Raw genomic sequence first — 25,156 nt, 5'->3', positions numbered from 1 at the left:
GCACCTGGCTTCTATAGGTATTAAATTGAGGGAGCTTAGGCTGGAAGGAGAGAAGCAGCCATTCTCTTCTATACAACCTATACTCCCTGAACCCTTATTGGCCACAGGTATGTAGATGAGCTGGATGGGGGACAGACTCCTCAATATGTTTTTGATGTGTCTGTTGTGGCAGGCACTGTGCTAAAAACTGGGATAGTTGCAAAGATGAGAGAGAGATGAATGCATCTTATGAATAAATTAGGGTGTGAAGTCCTAAGGAAAACAAAATGTCCAGAGTACTGTTACCGCTGTTGACCGGTGAGTCCTTGCTTCCCCAATGTTGAAGAATAGCACCAGAGAAACACACCGAGGCAAGGTCAGAGTGGAAAGTAGAAGTTTATTAAAGGACAGCAGAAAAGACTTCTCCCGAGGAAGAAGGGAACCCAACAGGTGGAATCCGTGGAAGTGTGGTTGTCTCCCCTTTTTATCTGGTCCCCCCCCCCACATTCCTGTTCTTTGTTCTGTTATCTTTCAGTGATGGAATGTAGGTGGGAAGGCCCAAAGAGTGGGGCACAGGTGGGCCAAACAAATAATCTTTTAGGACTTTTGGGTAGGCATCTTCAAGTTTGCTGGGAGCTGTTTCATTAACATTTCTTTGGGATGGGCTCTGGGCCTTGGGAACATTAACATTCCAAGAGTTGTTCTGCTTCCCCCCCTCCCCCCCTCAATTCATTCTTAACATGGCCTCCATTTTGGATCTTACTCGATATTAGACCCGATTTACCTAACTACACTGACTACCTGTCTTTAAATCTGGCTTCAGTACTGTAGAAACAGGACAAAACCCTGATTAGAAAGGTGGGCTTCTCTGAAGGGTAATTGTTGAATTGTGTCTTAAAAGTGAATACTCAGGGGCTGAGGAGATAGCTCAGTTGGTAGAGTGCTTGCCTTGCATGCACAAGGCCCTGGGTTCAATCTCCAGCACCACACACACACTTACCCATACACCCCCCCAACACACACACACACAGACACACACACACACACACACACACACACACACAGTGGCTCTGGAGGCTGAGATCAAAGCCACCCTAGGCAAAAATGAGGCACTAAGCAACTCAGTGAGATCCTGTCTCTAAATAAAATATAAAGATGGGAATGTGGTTCAGTGGTCAAGTGCCTCTGAGTTCAATCCTCAGTACCTAAAAAAAAAAAAAAAAGTGAATACTTGCTACAGGGTCAAGGGAAGGGGTGGAGGACAGTATATGCAAATGCACATGAGAAGATAGGAGTATATTTGAGGAAAAAAAAGTTTCCCTAAATATATTTGAAGCCTGGTTTGCCTGATGGGGAGTGGCCTAAGAAGCTGATAAGGACCAATTTGTGTACCAGATTGAAATGTTTGGGAATTACCTAATCTGGCACCCAGGCAGTGGGAAGTTGCTAAACCAAGGTGTGGCACTATTAGGTCCCTGCTTTTTTTTTTTTTTTTTTTGGTACTGGGGATTGTACTCTGGGCACTCAACCACCGAGCCACATCTCTAGCCCTATTTTGTATTTTATTTAGAGGCAGGGTCTCACTGAGTTGTTTAGTGCCTTGCCTTTGCTGATGCTGGCTTTGAATTCCTCCTGCCTCAGCCTCCCGAGCTGCTGGGATTACAGGCATGAGCCACCACGCCTGATTTAAGCCACCACGCCTGGTTTAGGTAGTCTCTGCTTTTAACAAACTGGGGAAAGGGAGAATCTGGAGGCAGGATAAACAGAGTGATGAGATCTGACCTTAAGCAGTGACAATAGGAAGGGAAATAGAGTGTTCCCTTTCCTAACCTTGAGACGGTTTACTTTTTTTTTTTTTTTTTTTTTTGGTGCTGAGAATTGAACCCAGGCCTAGCACATGGAAGGCACAGGCTCCACCACTGAGCCATATCCCCAGCCCCTACAGTTTACCTTTTGAGTTTTTCCCTGAATGGGCCAGACACACAACTAGAGTTGGCTATTTGTTTTGACAGTCCCTGGGCACCAGATAACAGGTACTTCAGGTCCTTTTTTTTTTTTTTTTAATCTCTAATAAAACATAGGCCCCCCCCCCTTTTTTTTTCTCTCTCTCTAAAACTTAGGTCCTTTTTGGGACCTGTGACCTGAAGACATAACCTGGCTCTAGGTTGAGGTAAAAGGTGGGTGGACCGGCATTTCATTATGCCAAAAAGGAGGTCTGGAGCCTGGAATCCCAGCAGCTTGGGAGGCTGAGGATCATGAGTTCAGAGCCAGGCTCAGCAAAAAACAAGGCGCTAAGCAACTCAATGAGACCTTGTCTCTAAATAAAATACAAAAAAGGGCTGGGGATGTGACTCAGTGGTTGGTTGAGTGCCCTTGAGTTCAATCCATGGTACCAAAAAAAAAAAAAAAAAAAAAGAGGTATGGCTCAATGGTAGAGCATACATGAGGCCTGGGTTTGATCCCCAGTGTGGAGAGGGAGCTAGTACCTAATGGGTCCCAGCCATAACTTTTTTTTATTCTTTATTTCTTGTAGTAATGGGGGATTGAACCCAGGGGTGCTTTACTTGTGAGCCCCCCTCCAGCCCTTTATTATTTTTAATTTTGAGACAGAATCTCACTATGTTGCTGAGGCTATCCTGAAATTCTGGTCCTCCTCAATCACCGGGATTATAGGCACTCTGTCCAGCCATTTTCTTGATTCAAAAGGCATATGACATAAATGCTCCCAGCCTCTATTTCCTTATTGGTAAAAAAGGAGATCATGCCACTTTCTCTGTGTAACTTACTGTCCTATGTATTTGTTTATTCATCCAACACCATGTCTCAGATACTGAGCTAGGTGCTGGCCATACACTGGTGAACAATATAAAACTGATTCCTGCCCTCAAGAGGCTTGCTGCCCAGGCCTTTCTCTCTCTCTCTCTCTCTCTCTCTCTCTCTCTCTCTCTCTCTCTCTTTTTTGTATGTGTGTGCTTGGTGTTAAGGCCAGGTCTGTGGGCATGCTAAGTATGTGCCCTACCACTGAGTTATATATATATACTCCCAGTCTCTATTTTTCTATTTCTTAATCTCCCAATAAGATTGCAGTCTTAAGTACAGCTTTGGGTGATGGACTTAGAAAACCTGGGTTTAGGCTTGACTTCTTCCTTTCCGTATCTCTATGGCCTTGAGTGAGTCACTATTCTTCTCCAGATGATTCCTTACTCTTATTCAGTTCAGGGTCTGTAATTGGCTTTAATTACCAAAGGAAGGGATGAGTTTCTGGGCGAAAAAGTTTCTGGGGGAGGCCAGACTACAGAGAAAAAACAGTAACAGAATGTGCCGAGAATTTGGCACATTTAACTTTCTTTATTATGCATTCCTTCCAATTTCTCCCCATCCAGCCACTACTTTCGCGTTTCATCCCTATTCCCCACCGTTACTGGCTGCGGTCTCTTTAAATGCGCTTCTTTAGTGTAATCTAGGCGAGAAGGGGGGGAGGGGGGAAATGCGTTTCGTCCGAGGGTGAATTTGTCCTATTCGGTGTGCCGTCCCGCAGATCCGCCATATTGTCTGCTGAAGCTACCGCAGCTGCCGCCGCCAAGTCTGAGCGAGCGGTGCCGCGATGGGTAAGGAAACCGGGCAATTGGGTGCATGGGTTGAGGCAGTTTGGGGGTGTGGGTCTGGCGAGCGCCTGTCCCCGATCTGCAGAAGATGTCTGAAAGCCTCTCTAGATAGGTCTGAGAAGAGAAACCAGGCCGGGAGTGCCCCTCAGGCCAATTTGGGGCCGGACTATGGCCGCGCTGGGAGCAGTCCTCGGGGGCTGGTTCCGGGGACACCTTGGTACGCCTGGAGCCCCCACGTGCTAGCCTCGGGTCTAAATCCTCACGTACTGAAGGGGTAGAAAGGGGGACACCTTCTAGCCTGCGCCGAGAATGGGGCTGGGGGACGGGCTCCCGGCGGCAGGCCTGGGCACAGCCAAGGGAGCCTTCTCCGGTCGTGTGTTTGGCCGACGCTCTAATTGACTAGGTTCAGTGGGTTTCCTGAACTCAGGGAAGTCGTATCTGCGTCTCTGGGCGAGCTACTTCTGGACCGGTAACCAGGGGCAGCCAGGTCGAGGGCAGCTTGGGCCGCGGAAGGCCAGAACCTATCTAGCCGAGGCGGAAACAGGGTGGTTTGATTAGACTCCGAATGACAGTCTTCGTTGTGGTAGAACCAGAGGCCAAGACCTCTTGGTCATACATAAGGTTGGGGACTTAAGGTTTCCAGATCAGTCCTGAATGGGAGAAAAAGAGAGACCTGTTGATCCTTTTGTGGGGACTCTGGTTGGCAAGGCCTCTGCCCCACGAGGCTACGATGGCGAAGTCTTTGAATTAGAGACAAAACCACCAGTGGTTATCCGTCTACAGCATCGAAAACTGTTAAATTTGCTAAGCTGTCTGTGCAGGCATTGTTCGGCTGCCTTACTTGTCCTGTTTTAATTAATTTGTACAATCTTATGATAATGGTACTACAGTTATTCCTGTTTCACAGATGGGAAAACTGAGGCTTAGGTAAAGTAATTTACCCAAGGTCATATACAGTGGGTGATCCAAGATGATCACTCCAGAGCCCTAGTTTTTAAAGGCTTTTTATGGCCTGGCCCTCTAGTGGTTGGACTGGAAGAAGGGGATAGGAAGCTTTTAACCCTACACAAAGTTGTAAAGGTTGTGTGTGGTTATTTATTTATTTATTTTGTGTGTGTGTGTGTGTGTGTGTGTGCCCACTTTTAAATCTTTGAAGTCTGAATGAAACCAGAAAAGTTCAGAGTGAATTGCTGACCCCAACTGTTGTGTGGGGGAACTAAGTGGAATTATAGAATTTTGTGTTATCTCTGGTCCTGAGCAAAATAAATATTCCCTTGAGCAGCAAGGCAGTGACTTTTATTTTATTTATTCTTTTTTTCAAAGAGTGAGTGATGGAGAGAGAGAGAGAGAGAGAATTTTTTAATATTTAGTTTTTAGTTCTCAGCAGACACAACATCTTTGTTGGTATGTGGTGCTGAGGATCGAACCCAGGCCGCACGCATGCCAGAGGAGCGCGCAACCGCTTGAGCCACATCCCCAGCCCAAGGCAGTGACTTTTAAATCGTATGTGGTTTTATAAATCAGGCCTACTGATTTTTAGCCTTCATCCAGAGAAGTCGTTTAATTGGCAGATGAAACAATGCATGAAACAATGCATATGGAAAGTATCTAGCATAGTCCACAATAAGTGTTATTTCCCTTCATTTCTCAGCCTTCTGTACCTCATTTCTAAAAAATAGGAAAGGACTGGGTACACTGGTGCAAACCTGTAATTACAGTGGCTCAGGAAACTGAGGCAGGAGGATTGCAAGTTTGAGGCCAGCCTCAGCAAATAAGCAAGGCCTTAAGTAACTTTGCAGGACTTTGTCTCAAAATAAAAAAGGATTGGGGATTTGCTCAGTGGTAAAATACCCCTGGGTTCAAATTTCAGTACCTAGAAAGATGGTAGTGTTGTCAAGTTGTTTAGAGCCTAATAAGGGCTTTGTAAATATCAGATTCCTTTCCACCTTCAATAATGTTAGTTCCTTTTCCCTAAGTGCTCTGCTTTCCAGAATCCTCTGGAAATAAGACTGATAGGCCTGTATGAGTAGCTACAGCTTTATATATTAATGACAGAAATTTAGTGGGATGGGAATATAGCTCAGTGGTAAGGCCCCAGGTTCGATCCCCAGCACTGGAAAAAAAGAAATCAAAATAAAACAAAAATCGATCTTAGGAACTTTTATTATAGATGCTTTTGTTATATTTGTTATAGATTTTGTGTTGGTCTTCAGTTTCAGAAACATAAGTGCCTCAAAGAGAAGAAAATAATATTTATTAAGCTTAGTGGAATAGGTTGGGAAACAATCTGAGATGACAATCTGAGAGATAATAAGCAACCAAATTAGGAGTGAGGTTCTTACCAATTTTGCTGCACATAAACCTCTAATAATATTTTCAGGTGTTAGTACTTTTCTGGTAGAATTCAAGGTGAAAGTTTTTCAATAGAACAACAAAATCTGACTAGGGTCCTGAAGAGAATTTTTAGTCTAGATGTAGGTAACTTGCCCCTATCAGCTCCATCTGTGGTATTGCTTCCCCTGTTGTCCTGCCTTGGCTTTTTGGTTGTCAGCCTTTTTACTTTTTATATTACCATGGGGTTAGAACTAATATAGGACTAATGTTTAATCCTGACATCTAATCCAAGATAGTTTGGGTTATCCCCATTTAAAATGACAAACTGAGGCTTTGAGAAGATTAGGCAACTAGTCCAAGGCTGATAATCTACATCCTGTGGGTGCCAAGGATACTAACATGGCCTGCCCTTACCTTCCAAGTCCACAGTCTGCTGTTTTACTGTCTCCCATGTGTTCTCTGCTCCAGCTCTGGCCTATATCCTATACTTCTTCTGCTGTTCTAAGGTTCATTGCCCTTAACAGATCTCTATAGTGAAGCTTGCAGCTTTGGGGGTTTACGTTATCCTGATCCTCCCTAGCAAAGACTTAAATCTCATTAGTCTTGGCAGGTACTTGCTTTTCTTGGGGGGGGGGTACACAGGGATTGAACCCAACAGCACTGAACCACTGAGCTACATCCCAGCCATTTTCATATATTTATTTAAATTGTGGATGGACACAATATATTTTTATTTATTTATTTTTTAACTGTGATGCTGAGGATCGAATCCAGAGCCTTACAAGTGCGAGGCAAGTGCTCTACCACTGAGCTACAATCCCAGCCCCGTTTTTTTTTATTTTTTATTAGGGCCTCACTAAGTTGCTGAGGCTCATCTCAAACTTCCCATCTTGACTCAGCCTTCCAAGTCTCTGGAAGTTGCTGGGATTACATGTGTCTGCCACTGCACCCTGCAGATACTTGTTATCTTATCACCATTCCCACTACTTTGCCAACTAGGAATCTGGCAGCCCTTTTCCCAGCCCCAGGGTGGTAGGTCTTGATTAATATAAACTCTAAAACAATCATTATAATTCTGACATCCTCTACAGTGATTAACTTAGGCATGAACATATGATGCCATTCTGGCTAGTAAGATGTGAAGGGAAGCCTGGGGAGACTTCTGGAGAAGCCTGCCTGCCATAAGTGTGGTTAAGGATCGAATCCAGTGCCTCACACTTGCTAGGCAAGCACTCTACCACTGAGCTACAGCCCCAGCCCCGATTTTCTAGCTTTTTAAACTTTTATTATTTTTTGCCAGTTTGTATTTTAACTCAGGTTTCACCAGAGTGTGAGAGTCTCAAAAAAGAGGTAGGAAAGCTATAATAATAGTCAATTCTTATTTGGAACTTGCTAAGTTCTAGGCACCCTTCAAAATACTTTATATGTTAACTTTTTAAATTTTCAGTTTCTCATTTTTAAAAAATATTTTTAGTTGTAGATAGACATAATACCTTTATTTCTTTATTTTTGGGTGGTGCTGAGGATAGAACCCAGTGTCTCACACATGCTAGGCAAGGGTTCTACCACTGAACTACAACCCCAGACAGTTTCTCATGTTTTAGTTGAGGAAACTGAAGCGCAGAAAGATTCAGTAACTGAGGCAAGACCAGAGTAAACTCATGTAGCACATAATGACCTTTTAGTCAACAGTGGGTGGCAATTATAGTGATTCCATAAGATTATAATGGAGATGAAATATTCCATTTGCCTTGTGAACATACAACTGAAGAAAACCATTTTGCAGAATTTAACAAGCTCCTTTAAATGTTTGAAAACATACTGGGTGTGGCAGCACGTGCCTGTAATCGTAGCTCGCCCAGAGGCTAAGGCAAGATGATTACAAATTAGAGGCCAGCCAGTATAATTTACCAAGACCCCTGCCTCAAAATAAAAACTGGAAAGGGCTCAGAGTAGTGGCCCAAGTCTGTAATGTGAGTGACTCCGTGGGCTAAGGAAGGAGGATTAAAAGTTTGAGGCCAGTCTCAGCAACTTAGTGAGACCCTGTCTCAGAAAAAAAAAAAAAGCTTCATGCATGTTACTGCCCCTGAAAATCTTTCAGTGGAATGATGTAGTTCAATGGTAAAGCTTCATTCCCCAGTACCAAAAAATAAAAAGGCTGGAGACATAGATCGTAGTGGACCGTGAAGATATGAGTATAATGTCTAGTACTGCAAAAAAAAAAGTTTGAAAACATCAACCAGATGTGTTGACACATACCTTTTGTCCCAGCTACTCAGAAGGCTGAAGCAGGAGGATTACTTGAGCCCAGGAGTTTGTGGCCATCCTTGACAACATAATGAGACCCTCTCTCAAAAAAGAGACAAGTTTGAAACATGGATCCAACAGCAGAAGGTTTTCATTAATAAAGAGGGTTGTTCATGGTATCTGCTTATAAGCAATTCTAATTAAAAATAAATAAAAAACTGTGCTGTGGATAAGTTCAGTGGGAGAGTGCTTGCCTAGCATGTGTGAAGCCCTGGGTTCAACCCCCAGTAACATGCAGAAGCAAATCATCGTGAACATATTTTCTTTTTTTAAAAAATTACTTTATGTGGTGCTGAGGATAGAACCCAGTGCCTCACACATGTTAGGCAAGAGTTATACCACTGAGCCACAACCCCAGCTCTTATGAACATATTTCTGAAAAGAATTAACAGGCTTTCAAGAAGAGCCTCAGGTTCTTTAGAAAGTATTCTTTAGAAGATATTATTGTAAGAGATGACAAGCTCCATGCATGTTACTGCCCCTGAAAATCTTCCAGTGATAGAGATGTGGAGGTAGATGACAGCGATATTGATGATCCTGACACTATGTAGATCAAGGTTAATGTGTGGATTTGTTTTTTTTTGTTTTTTTTTTTTTTTTTTTTTTTTTGTTTGTTTGTGGTGCTGGAATTGAACTCAGGGCCTTGCACATGCTAGTCAAGCCCTCTCCACTAAGCTATGCCCCTCGTTCTAATGCGTGCCTGTCTTAGTTTTTAGCAAAAAAGGTTAAAATGTTAAATTAAACAGTACAGGGGCTGGGGATATAACTCAACTGGTAGAGTGCTTGCCTTGCATGCACAAGGCCTTGGGTTCAATCCCCAGCATCACACACACAAAAAAAGGCTTCCTCAAACATCAATACTTTAAATCAACAATATATATTTAAGACTGGGGAAATAGCTCAATTGGTAAAATGCTTGCCTTGCATGAACAAGGCCCTGGGTTCAATCCTCAGCACCACAAAACAAAAAGAAATTATCAGGCTGGAGTTGTAGAGAGCACTTGCCTAGCATGTGTGAGGCACTGGGTTCAATTCTCAGCACTGCATACAAGTAAAATACAGGTCCATTGACAACTAAAAAAACTAAAATAAAAAAAAATACATTATTTTAGGGGTTGGGGTTGTGGCTCAGTGGTAGAGCACTCAACCTAACACAGGTGAGGCACTGGGTTCGATTCTCAGCACCACATGAAGATAAATAAATAAAGGTATTGTGTTCATCTACAACTAAAAAATATTTTTTAAAAAAATTTTAAATGCATTAGAAAAGAGTTGGGTATGGTGTCACATGAATGTAATCCCAGCCACTAAGGCGACTGAGACAACAGAATTGCAAGTTTGAGGCTGGCCTGGGCACCTGTCCAGACTCTGTCTTAATGCCTATAATCACAGTGCCTCAAGAGGCTGAAGCAGGAGGATCCCAAATTCAGTGCCAGCCTGAGCAATTTAGTGAGGCTATAAGCAACTTAGCAAGACTGTCTCAAAATAAAAAGGGCTGGGGATATTACTCAGTGATTAAGCAGCACTTTGGATTCAATCCCTGGCACCCCCCCCCAAAAAAAAAAAAAAAAAAAGCAGGGGCATTTAGGGGTTTAACTCAGTAGTAGAGCACAAAAGAAAATACTTTTCTAAAGTTAAACAATGTGTTTTAGTCTGTTAATATGAAAAATTTTTATGAAGTAAAGTTACTATAAGCTAAGGTAAATTTATTATTGAAGAAACAAAAAGACCTACATCTCTAGCACTTTTTTTTTTTTTTTTTTTTTGGTCCTGGGGATTGAACCCAGGGGCACTCAATCACTGAGCCACATCCCCAGCCCCTATAAATTTATTTATTTATGAAACAGGGTCTTGCCAAGTTTTTTAGGGCCTCATTGCTGAGGCTGGCTTTGAACTCACAATTCTCCTCCTTCAGCCTTCTGAGTCACTGGGATTACAGGCGTGTGCCACCATGCCTAGCACAGGGCATTGTTAAGTTGCTGAGACTGGCTTTGAACTTGGATCCTCTTGCCTGAGCCTCCCCGGCTGCTGAGATTGCAGAGCACCACTGCTTCCAGCTCTAGCAATCTTTTGTATTTTTTCCCTAATTTGCCCACACTGACCTCAAACTTAACAATTCTCCTGCCTCACCCTTCTGAGTTGCTAGGCTTTTACAGGCTTGTGCCTGCCACCATGCACATCTAAGAAAAATATTTTTGTAAATTTCTTGTAGCCTAAGTCTGAAGTATACAGTAATGTCCTAGGCCTTCACATTCACTGCTCATTCACTAACTCACCTGGTTCAACTTCCAGTCCTGTAATATCCATTCAAATAGTAAGGGCTTTATATTAGTGTATCTTTTTTTTTTTTTTTTTTTTGTACTGGGGATTGATTGAACTCAGGGGCACTCAACCGTTGAGCCACATCCCCAGCCCTATTTTGTATTTTATTTAGAGACAGGGTCTCACTGAGTTGCATAGTGCCTGGCTTTTGCTGAGGCTGGCTTTGAACTCGCAATCCTCCTGCCTCAGCCTCTCAAAATGCTGGGATTGGGATTATAGGCATGTGCCACCACATTTGTTTTTTCCTTTGGTGCTGGGGATTCTAACCCAGGGTCTTATACATGCAGACAAGCACTCTACCAACTGAGCTATATCCCCAGCCCATCTTTTAACACCATATTTTTACTGTACTTTTTCTGTTTGGATACATACAAAATACTTTAACATTGTGTTATATTTGCCTGTAGTGTTCAGTACAGTAATATGCTTTGTAGCCTAGGAAAAATAAGCTCTACCATATAGCCCAGGTGTGTAACAGAATATATCATTTAAGATGTGTAACTACATTTTGTGCTATTTGCAGGATGAAGGTTTTTTTTTAATTTTTTATAACTTTATTTTTTCGTTTATTAATTTTTTTATGTGCTGAAGATCAAATCCAGTGCCTCACCTGTTCTAGGCAAGATGCTATCATTGAACCACAATCCCAGCTCAGGATGGAGTTTTAAGGATGCATTTCTCAGAACATCCCATTAACATGTCTGTAATTGGAGAAGCCACTTACTCAGTACTGTTATGACCAAAATATGGGCTACAAAGGGCTATCTTCTTCCTGTGGAAAGAAAAGCCCTTTTGTGACTCTGAAATTGTCATTTTTGAGATTATGAGACCGAATTTGTAAATAAGAGTAGACAATTTTGAGACTTAGGATGAGGGTAGAGAAGAAGAGCTCATTATAATTTGTATGTGAGGTAGAGTACTGGAGATTGAACCCATAGGAGCTCTACCACTGAGCTCATCTCCAGCCCTCTTTAATTTTTATTTTTTTAATTTTGAGACAGAGTCTTACTAAGTTGTCAAGGCTAGCCTTGAATTTGTTGTGGTCCTCCTCCCTCAGTCTCCCATATTGCTGTGATTACAGGCATGAGCTACCATGCTCAGCTACTGTAGACTTTACTAGTCTTATTCCATTTAGCATTTGCCCATGTATTCTGCATTCCACTCAGGAGTTTCTTCTTTATACATAAGCATTCCTGGTGGAGGAAGTGGCAAAAGCGAAAGCAATCCTTTGCCAGCGGCTGGGGAAGCTGAGGCAGGAGAATCAAAAGTTCAAAGCCAGCTTTAGCAATGGCGAGGCACTAAGCAACTAACTCAGTGAGACCCTGACTCTAAATAAAATACAAAATAGGGCTGGGGATGTGACTTAGTTGTTGAGTGCCCCTGAGTTCAATCCCTGGTACCAAAAAGGAAAAAAAAAATTCCTTCCCACCCATCCTTTCCTATGAAAATCTTGTTTTTAAAGATATACTTTAAATACCAGCTACCTTTCACAAATACTTCATGTCTTCTAAATTGGAAGTGAACTCTCTTGAATATTTTTTTTTTGGGGGGGGGGTCTGGGAATTGTGAGCCCAGGGGCACTTAACCACTGAGCCACATCTCCAGCCTCTTTTTGTTTTTTATTTTTGAGACAGGGTCTCACTAAGTTTCTTAGTGCCTCACTAAGTTGCTGAAGCTGGCTTCAAACTTGCAATTATCCTGCCTCAGCTTCCTCTGTTGGGATTACAGGCATGCACTATTGCACTTGGCTCCTTTTCCGTGTTTTATTTAGAGACAGGGTCTCATTGAGTTGCTTAGGGCCTTGCTAAGTTGCTGAAGCTGGCTTTGAACTCATGATCCTTTTGCCTCAACTTCCCCAACTGGGATTATAGGCATGTGCCACTGTGCCTGGCAGCTTTCCTGAATTCTGCAGTATTGGTTCTTACCTTTCATATAGCCCTTTTAATTTTCTTTTCTATATAGTTATTTCATTCTGAATAATTAGTTGTTTGACCAGTCAATCTTCAGAAACTCATTTCCTGGTCTTTAAAATTGTGATAATAGGATTGTTATATGGGAATCGAATGAGATATGCCTATAAGGCATTTCAGCATGTTGCATAGCATGTAGTAAACAACTAGTAGCTGTTAGTCACTTAGTAAATAGTGTTTTCTGTGTTCTAGGTCCTGTAGTAAACCTAAAGGTAAAAATCAGTTGGTCTTTGTTTTGGAGGGAAAATAAAAACATGATGAATACTTGTCTGAAGCTTCTATTTTTAGAGGCTAAGTAGACCACAGTAATTCATTAAATTTTCAACTAATGTTTGTGCACCATGTGCCAGAGACTGTTCTAGGCTCTAGAAAAGCAGTGGTGAACAAAATAGACAAAAAGCTGTCTTTGTGGTGAAATCCAGTTTACATTCTAGAGGATAATTGAATAAAATAAGTCAAATGGGACTGGCAGATAAACTAGAGAGCTCCATTCTGTATCTACCAAGTTCTAGCCTATTGTGGGCTTAATGTTGCCTTATTACGTGGTTTTCCATTTCTTTCCATAATACTCTCCCTCTTGAAGCTGTTAATCTGGGTTTTTTTGTGTGTTAAGTACTTTCTAAATGATACTTGTTAACTTTTAAAATGTAAAAACATAAAGTTAACCAAAGATAGGATTTTTGTTGTTGTTATTGGGGATTGAACCAGTGGTGCTTAACTACTGAGCCACATCCCTAGCCTTCTTTTAGTTTATTTATTTATTTATTTAAAAATATTAATTTTTTTAGTTTTTTTAGGTGAACACAATCTTTATTTTACATTTATGTGGTGCTGAGAATCGAACCCAGTGCCTCACGCATGCTAGGCAAGCGCGCTACCACTTGAGCCACATCCCCAGCCCTTTTATAGTTTATTTAGAGATAGGGTCTTACCGAGTTGCTTAGGGCCTCGCTAAATTGCTGAAGCTGGCTTTGAACTCACAATCCATCTGCCTGAGCCTTCTGAGCTGCTGGGATTACAGGTATGGGACACCATGCCTGCCTAAAAGATAGGATACTTAAGGCCAAATGTAGCTCAAGAATTGCTTGTCTTGGGCTGGGGATGTGGCTCAAGTGGTAGCATGCTCACCTGGCATGTGTGTGGCCCAGGTTCGATCCTCAGCACCACATACAAAAAAAAACAAAGATGTTGTGTCCGCCAAAAACTAAAAAATAAATATTAAAATTTTTCTCTCTCTCACCTCTCTCTTAAAAAAAAAAAAAAGAATTGCTTGTCTTATTTGCCTAGATTGATCTGTTTTATAATACTCTGTTTTACAAAATTTTGTGTATTTGAATGGGTTCATTCATTTATTGTGATATAAGGATTGAACCCCAGGGGTGCTTAACCACTAAGCCTCATCCCCTTTTTTATTTTTAGAAAGTCTCACTGTGTTGCTTAGGGCCTCACTAAGTTGCTGAGTCTAGCCTTGAATTTGAGATCCTCCCACCACAGCCTTCCGAGTGACTTGGATTACAAGTATTCACCACCATATCCAGCTTGTTTTATTTTACTGTAATGTGTTATTTACTTAATTTTGGTACTTAACATCTTATACTTTTGGTGGCATCAACTCTACAATTTTTTTGTTCCTCTTGTGCTTACATTGTTAGTATTATCTTTCAATCTTTTTTTTTTTTTTTGGAACTGGGATTAAACCATGGGCACTCAACCACTGAGCCACATGCCCAGCCCTATTTTGTATTTTATTTAGAGACAAGATTGCTTAGCACCTCAATGTTGCTGGCTTTGAACTTGAGATCCTCCTGCCTCAGCCTCCTGAACTGCTGGGATTACAGGAGTGCACTACCATACCCGGCTCCAGTCATTTTCTTGGTAGGACTCTAAGCCACTTACCCATTTTGTGTGTTAATTTAGTTAAAACTAGATATCTTGTAAATCCACTTAACTAGGCAGACTACAGGACTCAGTGGTATGTTAAATGTGAATGAACTAATATCACCTGCTTGTTATAGCTTTTTTTATATTTATTTTTTAGTTGTAGTTGGACACAATACCTTTATTATGTGATGCCAAGGATAGAACCCAGGGCCTCACACATGCTAGGCGAGTGCTGTACTGCTGAACCACAACCCCAGTCCTTGTTATAACTTGTTTCAGAAAAACTGATCAGTAGATAAAAGTTGGTAGCATTAATTGGTTAATAGGTATAGAGTATTTCAGAAGCAAAGATTGATTGGTTAGTTGTGTTGATAACATAAGGGAATGATGTTTGGACTTTTTCCTGAAGGCTGCAAAATGCAATTGAAGGGCTTTAATCTCGGAAGTGACATGATCTTATTAGTTTTCACAGTGCTAAGGATTGAACCCAGGGTACTACCACTGAGCTACATTCCCAACCCTTGTTATTTTTATTTTTATTTTGTGACAGGGTCTTGCTAAATTGCTGAGGCTGGCCTTGAATTTGTGATCCTCCTGCCTCAGCCACCTAAATTGCAGGGATTACAGGTGTGTGCCATTGCATCCAGCTTATGATCTTATTGATTTCTGTATAAATATTAATATATAAATTTTAAGATATGTATACATATATATTTAATTATACATTGGACTGCTCTGGAGAGAATGAGTGAGAGTGCAGTAAGATTTCAACTAGGAGAGTCTCCTTCCCCCCAAATACTAGGGATTGAACCAGGGATGCTCTGCCATTGAGCTACTTCTTCAGCCCTTTGAAATTTTTATTTTGAGACAGGGTCTTGCTAAGTTGCTGAGGCTGGCCTCAAATTTGTGATATTCCTGTCTCAGCCTCCTAAGTCACTGGGATTATAGATGTGTGCCACTGTACCCAGTTAAAACTAGGAGATTCTTTTAAGTAGTGTGGTAGTCCTAACAAGAGATGATGATTGCAGTGACTGAAGTGATAATAGTAGGGATTTGAATATGCAAGACTTGATTATTAATTTCATCTAGTGGTGGAAGCTGAGTGCGTGTAGGGATCAGACAAGACTCCTAGATTTCTTGATTTGAGTAGCAGAATGGATAGAGATGCTGTTCACTGGGATGGTTTTAAACTTGGATATTTGGGGATGTCTGATCTAAGCACTGGAATATAGAAGTCTATCTCAAAAGTAAGGTCTTGGAGTGGAGATAGAGTTTGATCATCTATATAATTCATCTCGCTCTCTATGGTAGGAGTTGAGGTAGAAGGAGGGAGCGGGGCTGGGATAAAGGTCAGTGTCAGAGCACATGCTTACTATGTACAAAGCCCTGGATTCAACCCCCAGTACCAAAAAAAGAAAGGAAAAAAGTGGGGAGAGGGCTGGGGATGTGGCTGAAGCGGTAGCGCGCTCGCCTGGAATGCATGTGGCCCGGGTTCGATCCTCAGCACCACATACAAACAAAGATGTTGTGTCCACTGAAAACTAAAAAATAAATATTAAAAAATTCTCTCTCTGTCTCTCTCACTCTCTCTTTAAAAAAAAAAAAAGTGGGGAGAAAAAGAGAACCTCAAGGTACATCAGCTTTGATGTGCAAGAAGAAAAGAAACAGCAACCAGAATTGGAGGTAGAAAATAGGAGTAATGGAACTCTCAAAGACCAGAGGAAAGAGGGTATTTCAAGAAGGAAGTGGCTATCAGAATTAAGTGCTGCCAAGAGGTCAAATAAACAAAAAATAATTTGTCATCATGTAGTTGGTCAGCAGCCTTTACAATAGATTGGCACAGATGAGAGAGGAGAGGCAAACTGTTATAAGAAGTTTGAGAATAGCCAATGTGATGGTATACACTTGTAATCCCAACTACTTGGAAGTCTGAGGCAGGGGTATCTCAAGTTTGAGGGCAGCCTGGGCTTTAGTGAGACCCCGTCTCAAGGTAAAATACTAAAATAAGGGCTGGGGGTTTAGCTCAGTGGTAGAGCATTGTGAGGCATGGGGTTCAATCCAAGTACCACATACACATGCTCAGAAATATTTGGGTGTAAGGAGAGAGTAAGCAAGTTGACGAGTCTTGTAATATCCAAAAAAAAGCTTATAAGGACCTGAATTAGGGCAATAGCAATAGCAATTGGAATGAAGAAAAAGAGACAGAGTCCAGGAATAATTAGGAAGTAGGTCTGGACATCTCAGTGATTTGACATAAAGACAGGGATAAGTGAAATGGCAATTCATGCATCCTCGACAATTCAAGGAGGACTCAAGTTTCTGGTTTGAAAAGCTGAGACCATATCGATACCAATCCTTAATCCCTTATTATTTCAGTGATTCAGGGAGTTGAGCACAGGGCCTCAAGTAGGATAGGCAAATATTTCAAATATTTTCTTTTAATTTTAAAAATTGACACAATTTTTGTATATATTTCTGGGGTTCTGTATGAGTCTTTTTTATTTGTTTTAATTAGTTACACATTTTTAATTAATTAATTAATTAATATTGTGTGTGTGTGGTACTAGGGATTGAACTCAGGGCCTTGTGACTCTACCAACCGACCTATATCCCCAGCTCCTCTAGTATGATAATTCTTTATGCTTATTCAGTAAATATATGTGATATAATGATCAACCCAGGGTAGTCAGCATTTCTTTGTCTTCTATTATTTTTTAATGTGTCGGAAGTCTTTGGACTCTTCTAGTAATTTTGAAATATATTATAAATTGTTGTAGATTAGATTGTTGCCCTACTCTGCTATAGAACTAATTGCTCCTAACTACATTTTGCTGCCTATTATCTAATCCCCGATATTCTACTTTTCCCAGTCTCTAGTGACAACTTTTATATTTTTCTTCTTTATGAGATCATTTTTTTTTAAACTTCCACAAATGAATAGAACATGCAGTGTCTTTCTTTCTGTGTATGGCTCATAGCACTTAACATCCAGTTTCATCCACATTGCCACAAATGGCATGATTTCATTCATTTTTTTTAACATTTATTTTTTAGTTGTAGTTGGACACAATACCTTTATTTATTTATTTATTTATTTTATGTGGTGCTGAGGATCGAATCCAGGGCCCTGTATATTCTAGGCAAGCCCCCCACCGCTGAGCCACAACCCCAGCCCTGATTTCATTATTTTTATGGCTGAATAATAGTGCATTATGTATATATCTCATTTCCTTTATTCATTCATCTGTTGATGCACATCTTGGTTTGTTTCAGATCTTGGCTGTAGTAAATAATGCTGTAGTAAGAAGTGCAGGAATCTCATTTGACATTACAATTTCATTTCCTTTGATTATAATATCGAGTAGTGGGATTGTTGGATTTTGTGGTAGTTCAATTTTTAGGATTGTTTTAGAGACAGGGTCTTGCTGAGTTGTTTAGGGCCTCTCTAAATTGCTAAGACTGACTTTGAACTCCTGATCTTCCTGCCTCAGCCTCCCTATCCAATGGGATTACAGGTGTGCACCACCACGTCTGGCTCAACTTTTAGTATTTTGAGGAACCACCATGCTGTTTTCAATAGTGAATGTTCTAATTTACATTCCCAACAATATGTAACACTGTTGTTTTCTGCACCCTCACCAGCATTTGTTATTTATTTGTTTCTGTAATTGCTGCTCTAAATGGGATGAGATGGTATCTCATTGTGATTTTGGTTTGCATTTTCCTTATACCTAATATTGAACATCCTAATATTGAACATCCTATTGAACATATTTGCTGACCATTTATATTACTTTTTTTAAGAAATGGCTCTTTGGGGCTGGGGATGTGGCTCAAGCGGTCGCGCGCTTGCCTGGCATGCGTGCGGCCCGGGTTCGATCCTCAGCACCACATACAAACAAAGATGTTGTGTCCGCCGAAAACTAAAAAATAAATATTAAAATTCTCTCTCTCTGTCTCTCTCTCTTTATAAAAAAAGAATATAGATTCTCAACCATTTCAATCCCCAAGAAAATTAAGAAAAAATAATTAAAAAAAAAAAAGAAAGAAAAAGAAATGGCTCTTTAAGCTGGGTACAGTGGCGCATGCCTATAATTTTAGTGACTCAGGAGGCTAAGGTAGGAGGATCCAAAATTCAAGGCAACCTTGGGCAATTTAGTGAGAACTTGTCTCAAAACAAAAAATAAGAAAAGGACTGGGGACATATGTAACTTAGTGTTAGAGCACTCCTGGGTTCAGGGTTTAATCCTCATTATCACCCCCTGAATAAAGTGTTTATTCAGATCATTTGCCCTTTTATGTGTGGTAGGCCTTGTACATGTTAGGTGTATGATATTTTTGTTGTGCTATTGGGTTTGGTTTTCTGATATTTTGAACTACATCGTCTCTAGTCCTTTTTTTCTCTTTTGTACTGGGAATTGAACCCAGGGGCTGCTTAACCTCTGAGTCATATCCCCAGTTCTTTTTAAAATTTTTTAAATTTAGAGGCAGGATCTGTCTAAGTTGCTTTAGGGCCTCACTAAATTGCTGAGTCTGGCTTTGAACTTGTGATCCTCCTAAGACTACTGAGCTGTTGGGATTACAGGTGTGTGGCACTGCACCTGGCCCCAGTCCTTTTTTTTTTTTTTTTTTTTTGGCATTATTGTGAAAATGGGATTGCTTTTTTAACTAACTTCTTTGTCAGCAAATGTGTTGTTGGTATATAAAAGTGATGCTATTTTCTGTCTGTGGATTTTGTATCCTGCAACTTAACTAAATTTGTTTATCAGTTCTAACAGTTTCATGCTAGAATCTAGGTTTTTCCGTATACAAAATCATGTCATCTGCAAACTGGAATAATTTAATTTCCTCCTTTCCAATTTTGATGCCCTTTATTTCTTTTTCTTGCCTAATTGCTCTTACTAAACTCCAAGTACTATGTTGAATAAAAGTGGTGAAAGTGGACATCCTGGTCTTGCTTCAGATTATTATTATTTTTTTTTAAAGAGAGAGTGAGAGAGAGAGAAAAGGAGAATTTTAATATTTTATTTTTTAGTTCTCGGCGGACACAACATCTTTGTTTGTATGTGGTGCTGAGGATCGAACCCGGGCCGCACGCATGCCAGGCGAGCGCGCTACCACTTGAGCCACATCCCCAGCCCTTGCTTCAGATTATAAAGGAAACATTTCAGTTTTTCCCCATTTTAGTGTGTTGTTTGTTGTAGGTTTGTCATATATAGCCTTTCCTACTTTGCCTAATTTATTGACAGTTTTTATCCTGAATGGATGTCAAATCTTATCAAATGCTTTTTCTACATCTGTTGAGATGATCGTAAGATTTTTGTCTTTCATTCTGTTGATATTATATATTACACTTATTAATTTGTGTATGTTGAATCATCCTTGCATTCCTGGGATAAATCATACTTGATCATGTTGTATAATATTTCTGCTGTGATTGAGAATTTTTACAACTCTGTCCATAGGAATAATTGTCTGTAGTTTTCTTATTTGTTGTTGTGTCCTTGTCTGGTTTGGTATCAGGGTAGTGCTGGTCTTATGCAATTAATTTGGAAGGACTTTTTCTCTTAACTCTTCAAAATAATTTGAGGAGAATTGGTGTTATTTTTCTAAATGTTTGGTAAAATTTAGCAGTGAAGCCATCTGTTTTGGGGCTTTTCAATGTTTGGAGACCCTATTACTGATTCAGTCTTATTACTTGCTGCTGTTTTGTTGGGGTTTTCTGTGTCCTCATGGGTCAATTTTAGTATGTATCCTGAAATTTATCCATTTCCTCTAGGCTTTCCAATTTGTAGGCAGAAAATTCATGATTGTCCCTAATGATTCTTTGTATTTCTTTGGTATCAGTTGTAATGTTTCCCTTTCATCTCTAATTTTACTTATTTGAATTTTCTCTCTCTCTCTTTTGTTAGTCTACCTAAAGATTTGTTTGTTTATCTATTTTAAAAAACTTTTCATTTCCTTGATCTTTTGTATTTTTTTAATCTCTATTTTATTTATTTCTGCTCTTTGGGGGTTTTTGTTTTCTTTTGCAGCCCTGGGGATCAAACACAGGACCTTATGCATATTAGGCAAGCACCCTACCAACTGAGCTATATCCCCAACCTTTGTTATTTTTCTTCTTCTACTAAATATGAGGTTTGGTGGACTGGGGTTGTGGCTCAGTGTTAGAGCACTTGCCTAGCATGGAGCACACATGAGGCACTGGGTTCGATCTCCAGCACCACATTAAAAAAAAAACCCTCTTGCTTTCCTAGGTCCTTGAGGTACAACATTAGGTTGTTTATTTGAGATCTTTTATTTTTTATGTATACATTTATTATTATAAATAATAAATTTATATATATATATATATTTTAGGACTGATTTTGCTTTATCCCATAGGTTTTACTGTTATTAAACTCCAAGTACTATGTTGAATAAAAGTGGTGCAAGTAGTTTTCCAGGAACATTTGTTCAGGTTCCATATATATTTGAATATTTTTTCCTTTTTCTTTTTTGTTCCTGATGTCTAGGTTTTGTTTGTTGCACTTCTGAGGATTGAACCCAGTGCCTCACACATGCCAAACAAGCACTTTACCACTAAGCTATACCTCCAGCCTGATTGTTTTGCTTGCTTTCCATATCTTTTCTTTGGTACTGGAAATTGAACCTAGATACTTAACCACTGAGCCACATCCCCAACCCTTCTTCAATTTTTAATTTAATTAATTTATTTAGAACTGGGGATTGGACCCAGGAGTGCTTAACTCCTGAGCCACATCTGCAGCCCTTTTTTGTATTTTTATTTGGAGGTAGGGTCTCACTGAGTTGCTTACACACTCACTAAGTTGCTGAGGCTGGCTTTATTTAAACTCAAGATCCTCCTGCCTCAGCCTTCCAAGCAGCTAGGATTACAGGTGTGTGCCATTCCACCTGCCATTTAATATTTTATTTTGAGACAGGGTCTCACTAAATTGCTTAGTGCCTCAGCTTCCTGAGTCACTATTGTTTTCTACTTTTATTTTATTGTGGTTAGACAAAATACATGCATGTTCATGTTTCTTTCAAGACTTGACAAATTTTTAGCTATTATTTCAAGTTTGCAGTGCCTTTTCACAACCCCTGTAATGAAGTATTTGCTTTAAATGAAAGTATTAATGATATCCCATAAGTTTTGTAGGCTTTCTTCATTCTTCTATTTTATTTTAAATTTTTCTGACAGGGTCATTTCAAAAGACCTGTCTTCAGGTTCAGAAATTCTTTATTCCGTTTGGTCTAATCTGTTGTTAAGGTTCTCAACTTTTTTTGTTGTTGTGCTGGGGATTGAACCCAGGGCCTTGTGCACATGAGGCAAGCACTTTACCAACTCAGCTATCCCCAGCCCCCTCAGTTGTATTTTTTTGTTGTTGTTGTTTCACTGATTATATTCTTCAGCTGTGATTTACTATTTGTTGAATTTCTCATTCAGATTATGAATTGCTTTCCTTATTTCACTGAATTATCTATATTCTCTTGTAACTCACTATTTCCTTGGGATCATTATTTTTAGTTTCTTTTCACATATTTCATTTATTGAGTAACCTTAGAGGGGAAGAGTTTTTCATTAACATGGGATGTGGGTTTTTGGTTGGGTAAGGACCTTATAGAGCACAGAAATGTAGTCTTTGTGTGGTTTCAGCAGTAATCAACATCAGCAGTGTCTGGGCATGCCACAGTGGTCTGGACTGCAGGTAATGTTCAGGTAGTGGTACAACTTTGCAATTGACATGGACTTCCAAAGGTACTTAACTACAGGCACCAGTAAGGCAAGTGGTGATGGCAGCTACAATACCAAGGGCAAGTGGTACAGAGGGGCATGTTCTCTGGTCTCTTAGGGAGATCATAGATGGTGCTGGGGCTTCTGCAACTAGTAGTTGCAATCTCAGAGCTGCAGGCTTCAAAGGGTCTATCATTAGGCACTTCAAGTTGAGTACTTCTATAACTAGGGCTTTTGGCAGAGGCTTCTGTGATCCAAGAGTCCCGGTCTATAGAAAGGCCTATCCTCAGGTCCTTAAGGCAGGGTAGACTCTAGAAATGGTTCCATTCTCAAGCTGCTGCTGTGCTGTAGCAGTTTGGGCTCAAAGGATAGAAGACAATGTGAGTTCCTTCTCTGGAATACAACAGTCACACTGACCCCAGGCAGCTCCCAAACTAGGTTTAATACCTGTGAGTTCTATGGAGCTCTGTGATTAGGACTGCCTGTTTGTAGTGGTGGTGGTGGTGGTAGTTGCTTGGACTTTCCTGTTTAATCCCACTCCCCATGCAAAATGTGGTTCCCTATCCCTGACCTCAGTTGGGGAGCTGGGGTTGCAGTTGCTTTGACTTTGTTTCCCTGCCATCTCTAGTCTCCATGCTGTTTAGGGTTCTCTTTACTTCCTCACTGAGTTCCATTGTTCCCCAGTCACTCTCTAATTGTAGTCATTCCTTTGTTGTCCTACTTCATCTCTGAGGTGATGGCATTGTTAAAAGTTTTTGTTGAATTTTAGTGGCAAATTTATAGATGTTTATTCTCCTAAACCACTCTTTCTTTTATATATATATTTCTTTTATATAATACCTATATATAAAAATATATATATATATATATAATTTTTAAGTTGTTGACAGACCTTTATTTTATTTATTTGTATGTGGTGCTGAGAATCGAACCCAGTGCCTCATGCATGCCAAGCTACCACTGAGCCACAACCCCGCCCCCTAAACCACACTTTCAGTGTTTAAATAGTTCATGATAAAAAAAAAAAAGAGGAGAAAAATTGTTTTGTTCTTCATGAGAACTGAGAAATGGGGCAGTTGCTAGGGCGGGGGATGAATAAAAAGCAGCACTCACAAGTGTATGGCTGATGGTCAGTAGGAAGAATTGGAGATGATGAGATTCCCGGAACTACTTCTGAAGTATTGTTTTTAGCTAGCAAAATTGTGAATCAGCAATACCAAAATTTTGCTACCAACTTTGTATTCATTTGCAGTAATTATCTACTCAGTGAATGAATATTTTTAGTTGTAGTGGACACAATACCTTTATTTAATTTATTTTTATGTGGTGCTGAGGCTCAGACTCAGTGCCTCACACATACTAGGCAAGCATTCTACCACTGAGCCACAACCCCAGCCCCTGTTTTGTTTTGTTGTGATATCTTTGATAAGAAACTGAGCCAAACAAGTTTTAGAAGAATATCTTCTGAATGTTTGGATTTATTAATCTCTTAGTATCTCTTGTGTATTGTGTGTTATCTTCCCACCTTTCAAATTTCAGCATTGTGGCTGACTTACTTTGGGAGAATTTTGATTTAATCAAGTCCAATATAGGTGTTGACCTACAATTGTACTTCAGTTTTGTAGCTGGTTAGATTTGTGTTCTAGAGAGAAAACTCGATGTAAAAGAAAAATTTATACTGTAAATATGAGTTCTTGAAAATCAGGTATGATAATTGTAATGTGGCATATTTTATTTTATTGCAGTACTAGAGATTGAACCCAGGGCCTCACACATGCTGGGCAAGTACTCAGCCACTGAGCTACATCCCCAGTCTTAAGTGTGATGCTCTTAAGCAAGGGAAAATAAATAGAATCTCTTTGAGGTTTTTTTCCCCCCCTTTCACTCCAGTACTGGGTATTGAATTTAAGGACACCCTACCACTGAGCTACACTTTCAACCCTTTTAATTTTTTTAATAAATATTTCAAAAAATCATCATCATCATCATTAGTGTTACTTGGTACCAAGAATTGAACTCAGGGTTGCTTAGTCACTGAGCCACATCCCTAGTCCTTTTTATTTTTTATTTTGAGACAGGATCTCCCTAAGTTGTTTATAGCCTCATTAAGTTGCTGAGGCCATTCTCCAAACCGCACCCCAGAATTCTGATGATTTTAGTGTTGCCAATAGCTTCCTTTTTCACAAAATGAACAGAACCCCAAGTTTGGCACCAAACAAGTCAGAGCTGACTTTAATTAGCTTCCTGACTTGTCACTTAACCTCTGAATCTCATTTTTATCATCTGTAGATTAGGAATCATGCCCACTTCTTAGGATTGTTTTGAAGATTAGAGATTAATTACATCTACAAAAAACCTTGGCACACTATACAAACTTATTCACTTGCTAAGGCTCTGAGCTCTAAACACCAGTGTATTCTTCTTAACCAATACTTCCTTCTTCTTCCCTCCCCCTTTTCTTCCTTCTTCCTCCTCCTCCTCCCTTCTTCCTCCCTCCCTCCCTTCCTTTTTTCTTTCTCCCTCCCTCCCTCCCTCCCTTCCTTCCTCCCTTCCTCCCTCCCTCCCTCCCTTCCTTCCTTCCTTCCTTCCTTCCTTCCTTCCTTCCTTCCTTCCTTCCTTATGTAGTACTAGAAATCAAACCCAGAGTCTCTTGCATGCTAGGCAAGTGCTTCACTATTGAGCTACATCCCAGCCCTTTTTATTTATGTATTTATTTGTTTGGCACCTGGGATTGAACCCAAGGGTGCTTTACCACTGAGCCACTTCATCATCCCTTTTAATTTTTTTATTTTGAGACAGGGACTTGCTAAATTTTTGAGGCTGTCCTTAAATTTGGGATCCTCCTGCCTCAGCCTCCCAAGCTGCTGGGATTACAGATGTGTGCCACCACACCCTGCCCCAGCCCTTTTTATTTTATTTTGAGACAAGGCCTTACAATGTTGCCGGTGTTTGCCTGGAACTCCTGCCTCAGTCTTATGAGTTGCTAGGCTTATAGGCGTGTTTCACCATTTCTGGCCTAG

At 40.3% G+C, this 25,156-nt stretch overlaps 1 protein-coding gene across 2 annotated transcripts in view; it reads left to right on the top strand.

Moving 5' to 3' along the window:
* The first annotated feature begins 3,483 nt into the window (after positions 1-3,483).
* KPNA6 (karyopherin subunit alpha 6) overlaps positions 3,484-25,156 on the top strand; it is a 60,700-nt gene continuing 39,027 nt past the window's right edge. Inside the window, exons 1-2 of one of the 2 annotated variants that reach the window (XM_081307563.1) lie at positions 3,573-3,587; positions 8,190-8,341. In XM_081307563.1, the coding sequence (XP_081163689.1) occupies positions 8,257-8,341 (85 nt within the window). In that variant the 5' untranslated portion in view covers positions 3,573-3,587; positions 8,190-8,256. Of the gene's footprint in view, positions 3,588-8,189; positions 8,342-25,156 lie in introns of both variants that reach the window. The other variant, XM_081307565.1, reaches the window with a different exon arrangement.

This window comes from Spermophilus citellus, assembly GCF_964194105.1.
Source record: "Spermophilus citellus genome assembly, chromosome: 9".
Taxonomy (NCBI): domain Eukaryota; kingdom Metazoa; phylum Chordata; class Mammalia; order Rodentia; family Sciuridae; genus Spermophilus; species Spermophilus citellus.
This window is presented reverse-complemented; position numbering and strand designations above follow the sequence as displayed.